This window comes from Perognathus longimembris, chromosome 28 (assembly GCF_023159225.1).
Source record: "Perognathus longimembris pacificus isolate PPM17 chromosome 28, ASM2315922v1, whole genome shotgun sequence".
Lineage (NCBI taxonomy): Eukaryota > Metazoa > Chordata > Mammalia > Rodentia > Heteromyidae > Perognathus > Perognathus longimembris.
In genome coordinates this window covers 13,711,216-13,716,962 of record NC_063188.1, presented here as the reverse complement: position 1 = coordinate 13,716,962, position 5,747 = coordinate 13,711,216, and the positions used below count along the sequence as shown (strand labels likewise).

Below are 5,747 nucleotides of genomic sequence, written 5' to 3'. Positions count from 1 at the left end.
TGAGTCCCTTTTGTAGTGTCCCTCATGTCCCCTTGTTTTAACTTCTCCATAGCATTTGTCACCATCTGAATTTATCATTGTTTACCAGCTGTGTGACCTCAATTTTTCTGAGTTACTTTCTGCTCATTGCCATATCCTTAATGCCTAGACTCACATCTGGTGTCGAGTAACAGTGAATAACAAGTATTTGTTGAATATTCACTTACTCTTGCTGCTCCTCCAAGCCCTTGAGAAAGCTAATGGACCAAAGAACTTAAGTGAGAGTTTTTTCTTTTGTTTTCTTTCTTGTGTGTGTGTGTGTGTGTGTGTGTGTGTGTGCGCGCGCGCGCATGCGTGCGCACGCTGGTACCAAGGCTCCAACTCAGGTCCTGGACACTGTCCCTTAGCTTTTCACTCAAGGTGGGTGCCATACCTCCACTCCTGGCTTGGTTTGGTGGTTAACTGGAGATAAGAGTCTCAGAGATTTTCCTGCTTGGGCTGGCTTTGTACCATGATCCTCAGATCTCAGCTTTGTGAGTAGCTCAGATTAAAGGCATGAACTACCAGCACCCAGTTTGGTAAGGATTTTTTCTAATTGATCATTGATGTTGGTGGGACAGCCTCCTTTCAAAGAACTATCAGTCTGTGATGAAAACATATGGTTCAGCTGAGCCTCCGGGACCTACGCTCTAGTTTGAGGGATGTGACTTGTGTAATTCTTAGAATTACTGATGAGCTCAATGTCATTAGTGCAATGATGCTTTGATTGCACGGAAAGTAATAAAGCCATAATAGAACTACGAAGGTAGCTTCAGCGGTGTAGAGTGGAAGTAAAATGGAGTGGTTCAGGTGGGAACTGTTTCTTAAAGGAACTTAATGGAGAGCAAAGTCATCCTAAAAAGAAAAGACCAGGCAAACCACTTTGAAAAATGCTGCCTTTATTAAACAAACATGCTGAAAGTTTATTTTTATGCCATCAGAATTTTCTTTCTTCGAAAAGATATATAAAAACCCCTACTACAAATGGAATTGGAAGTTACTAGGAGTTGCCCTATCTGAAAAGGACTCCTGGGAGGACACTTAAGGGTACTTATTTTGTCTAATAGTAGGAGACACTACATTCTAATTCTAAAACTGATCTGCAGAAGACTCTGGACTGGAGAATCACATGGGCCCCATCAGATCATCGGAGCGAAGACACCAGTCCTCAGAAGACGCGGCAGTATATTGAGGTGACGGCGTAGGATGGTCCACCTGGGCCTCTGCTTGCTGAGGTGCATTCTGGGTACGTTCTCCGTTGAAGACATAAGGTGGACAATCGCAGACGGGCCTTTGGTCGGACGAGTTTAACATCTCACAGCATGGTTTATCATTGGGAGCAGCCGCAGAACCCTCTCTGGCTACTCTTGTGGGATAGGGCCTAGTGAGCCAAGGGGAGCGCCTGGGGGCCGCGCAGGACACTGGGATCACATAGCGAGATGACGTGCCCTTGGAGGCATAGTGGATCTCAGTGCTATAGATCACTACGTCCTCCGAGACGACCTTGACTCTAATGCCACATTCAGTAACACGGTAGGTGAACTGGTAGAAATGGGGCTGAACATGATTAGGAGGACAACCTAGGCCTAGGTGCAGCTCATAAAAGTGGACGTATACATCGTTGTTCAGCATGAATGGGTGGACCGTGACCATGAACCAATCCATGGAACACAGTACAGTCAATGAGCTCTGTCCAGAACAGACCGAAAACGCGGCGGCGAAGAAGATCAGGCCCGCTACGAACTCAAACACCTTCATCCTTGCAGCCGATCAGGTAACAACCCACAGGACACAGGAAAGCGGTCCAGAGAGGAGTTCTAAGGCACACAAAAACACAAGACAGAAATCATAGTACTTTCAATTGAAAGTTTAAATGTCATCTTCATTTGCCTTTTAACAAAAGCCCATTCCTAAATCATTAAGAAGAGAACATGTAGGCGAGATATAATTCAATTTTAATTTCATTGTTAGGATTCACATGTTTATTGATGTTTATAATGGCTTCTTTTTTTTTTTTTTTGAGGCCAGTCCTGGGGCTTGGACTCAGGGCCTGAGCACTGTCCCTGGCTTCTTTTTGCTCAAGGCTAGCACTCTACCTACCACTTGAGCCACAGCGCCACTTGTGCCTTTTTCTGTGTATGAATCGATCCCAGCGCTTCATGCATGCTAGGCAAGCACTCTACCACTAAGCTACATTCCCAGACCCTATAATGGCTTCTTTTGCACTTTTTTTTTCAGTAACCCAGGGAGTTACATGTGTCAGGCAAGCACTCAGTGCCTAAGGTACACTCCCAGCTCTATAATGGCTTCTTTTATCTTTGTGCCAGTGGGAAGCTTTTTCGTCACAGTTCTACTTTCAGCTTTTTGCTGGTTAATGGGAGATAAGGGTCACATACCTTATACCTTTCCTTACCAGGCTGCCTTTGAACCACAATCCTCAGATCTCAGCCTCCTGGGTATACTGCTAGGATTACAGGTGTGAGCCACTGGTGCCCAACTGCTTATTGCCTTTCTATCGTTGTTAGTAACATAATTAATTTAAAAAACCTTAAGTAGCTTATTCCTGACAACCACATATTTTAGCAATTTTGCAGAGTGGCTCACTTAAAAGTGAGCAAAGGAAAGCTTCCCGAACTCCAGCCGTAGCATCCTAAGTCATTAAGGCCAGAGGATTTCCTGATACATTCATTAGGCTACTTTGTAAAATAATGAAATGCGAAAAGAGAAAAACATGCTGGCTTTTTATTAGCATATATTAATTGTACAAAGGGATTTCATTGTGATATTTCCATACATGAATAAAATGTACTTTGATCATATTTACCCCCTCTTTCTTTCTTTTTTATTAGTTTTTTTATTGTTATTATAAAGGTGATATACAGAGGGGCAGAGTTTCATATGTCAGATAATGAGAACACTTATTTCTGGACATTGTTACTCCTTCCCTTGCTGTCTCCCAGTTTTTTCCTCTTGTCCCCATCCACAAGTTGTACAGTTCATTTTCAATGAAGTGTCTGCTTTTCCTTTTACCTTCTATTTCCCTAGTAGTTCCCTTTTACTTTTATGATCTTCTTGTTTTGTTTTGCCTTAGTTTGTTTTCCCCATATGTGAGAAAACATATGATACTAGTCTGTGTGATACTGACTTATTTCACTTATACTTTTACCCATTTTTCTAGTAAACAATAATGTCACTTAACAACTCTCTTTTCCTCCTCCTCCTTTCTAAGCAGTCACTCTACCACGTGAGACACATTCTCAGTAATTCAGTCCTCTTTAATGGCCTAGTAAAACTCCACTGTGTATATATAGCACATGTTATTCATCCCTTGATTAATTGATGAGCACCTAAGCTGATTCTATAACTTGCAATTGTAAATTCCTTGCTGACTTACACACTTTTGGATACATGCCCAGGAGTAGTAGAGCAGAAAGTTCTAGTTTCTTCTAGTAAGCTCTATATGGATTTCCATAGTAGCTGCGCTAATTTGCATTTCTACAAAGATTGTATAAGGCTTCTTCCCTTTTCAAGCATGTATGGTTATTTGTTTTCTTCATGATAGCCATTCTGACTGAGGTGAAGTGGAATCTCAATGTAGAAAAACATGCTGGGTTTTAACTTTATATTTTTCAATGCCCACTGCACATCAAACTACTTAAAAGTCCCATATTTTACAAAGGGAGGGCCAGAAACTTGGTTCAAGTGATAGAGCCCTGTCTAGCAATTGTGAGGACATGAGCTCAAATCCCAGGAAAGTCAGTGTGGGGAGGGAGAAAGAGGGCATTAAATTACACTTTTAACACCGATTGACAAACTATTTTCTAAAACTATTTTCTTTGCATTAGATTCTTCTTTTCTGTTCACCAGGTTTTTCTCTTTTTCTTAGTTGGAAGCTCTGTGGCCACATCCTACTTCTGTTGCCTTTTATGTCTGAAGGAGCAGTAGGCAGAGTAGCAGGGAGAGAAAAAAAGTAAAGCTAAGATTTGGCATTTTAAAAATGATACCAGGAGGAGATGAAAAGTGAAGAAAGAAGAGAGGGAAGGGGGAAAGTGAGAGAAATAGGAAGAAGGAGAGGGAAAGAGATGAAGGGAGAGGAGATAGGAGGAGAAAAGGAAGGAAGGGAGGGATGAAAAATGAGAGAAGCAAAGGGAAAAAGAAGGAAGGGTGAAGGAGAAGAAGGAGAGGGAGGGAGGAAGCGAAGAAGGGAGCTGAGAGGAAAAGGGAGAAGGAGAGGGGAAGAGAGAGAAGTAGAGGGAGAAGAGAGAGGAAGGAAGGGAAGAAGAAAGGAAGGGAGGAAGGAAGGAAGGAAAAGGACAAGAAGGAAGAAAGGGATGGAGGAAGGAAGGGAGAGAGAAAGAAGGATGGGAGGAGAAGGAGAGGTGGAAGAAATGAGGGAGGGAAACTGAAAGAGTAAGGGACCTGAAGAGGGAAAAAAGAGGGAGGGAGGGAAGGAAGGAAGAAATGGAAGAAGGAAGGAAGGGAAGAAGGAAAGAAGGCAGGAAGAAAGGAAAAGAGGGAAGGAGAGAGGGAGGACACCATGAACTATTGTCCAACTCAGCTTTCATTTTAAAAATGAAAATGGCTGAATACTGTATATATGTGTATTGAAACTAGGAAAAGGAAAGGGAATACCCAAATCGAGAGACAAAGGATAAAAAGACAAACCAATACTTACAAAGAAGCAATACTTACAAAACCATTTGGTGTAAAGCAACTGCACAACTCTTGGGGGGAGAGGGAAAGGGGGAGGGGGGAGGCGGGGGAAAATGAGGGCAACCATGGCATAGGAGGCCACCAGTCAAGTGCATTGGCCCGGATGAAACACTTTGTTTCTCACTGGTCCAGCTCAAGCTCACTATCTCTCTGTCTTTCCTTAATGACTCCTCATTCTCTTGTGGGTGTTGGGGTGTAAAGAGAAGCCGAAGGGATTCAACTGGCTCCTTCCTTTCCTCTTTGTACATTCTGAAATGTCTCTCCTCGGGATGCTTCCCTTTTAGCCCCCCAAAGCAAAAATAGAGGCAGCAGTTACACACACACACACACACACACACACACACACACACACACACACAGAACCTATCTCTGTACATTCTATCAGACCTCCAAACTAAAACAAACAAAACAACAACAAAAACAAATAAATCCTGATGTGAGTTGGTCCAGAAGGATGCATGCTTTATGTTTCATGCTGAGCTTCCTTTGGGTAGCTGAGAAAATCACCCCTCACCTCCCCATTCTTGTCTTGGTCTAAAGGAGACTACCTGTATAATCTCTCTCTCTCTCTCTCTCTCTCTCTCTCTCTCTCTCTCTCTCTCTCTTTCTCTCTCTCTCTCTCTCCTTCCTTCTCTCCTTGCTTTCCTTGACAGCACATTGCACATCCCAGGATGGGCTCTGAACTTAAACCTTGTTAAATCGTTCCAACACTAGATCAAGGAAACCATTCATTCATTCCAGTTTTGTTTGTGAACTTCCCCAAATGGAGACTCTAGTTTAAAGCTGTTCTTGCTCAGGAGTTAAGCTATCCAATTCTCTCTCAGATATCTTTTTTATCCTCATCCCATTCTCCTTGTTCTCATAGATAATCCAAATACAGTTATGAAATGCCTAGATTCTCTGAGAAACAAGATGGTGGGTCCTCAAGCAACCATTTTACAGGACCTCCTTGCCCCACACCCACTTGGTGAATCACTGCACTGAATCAGTCTGAGGGAAGGGGTTCAGGGACATGG

General features: G+C 42.9%; 1 protein-coding gene across 1 annotated transcript; it reads right to left on the bottom strand.

Moving 5' to 3' along the window:
• Positions 1-1,082: 1,082 nt before the first annotated feature.
• On the bottom strand, positions 1,083-1,776 carry Plac1 (placenta enriched 1). Its single transcript, XM_048336835.1, has one exon. It carries the CDS (start codon positions 1,774-1,776, stop codon positions 1,144-1,146), a length of 633 nt encoding a protein of 210 aa, XP_048192792.1. The 3' UTR covers positions 1,083-1,143.
• Positions 1,777-5,747: the final 3,971 nt, after the last annotated feature.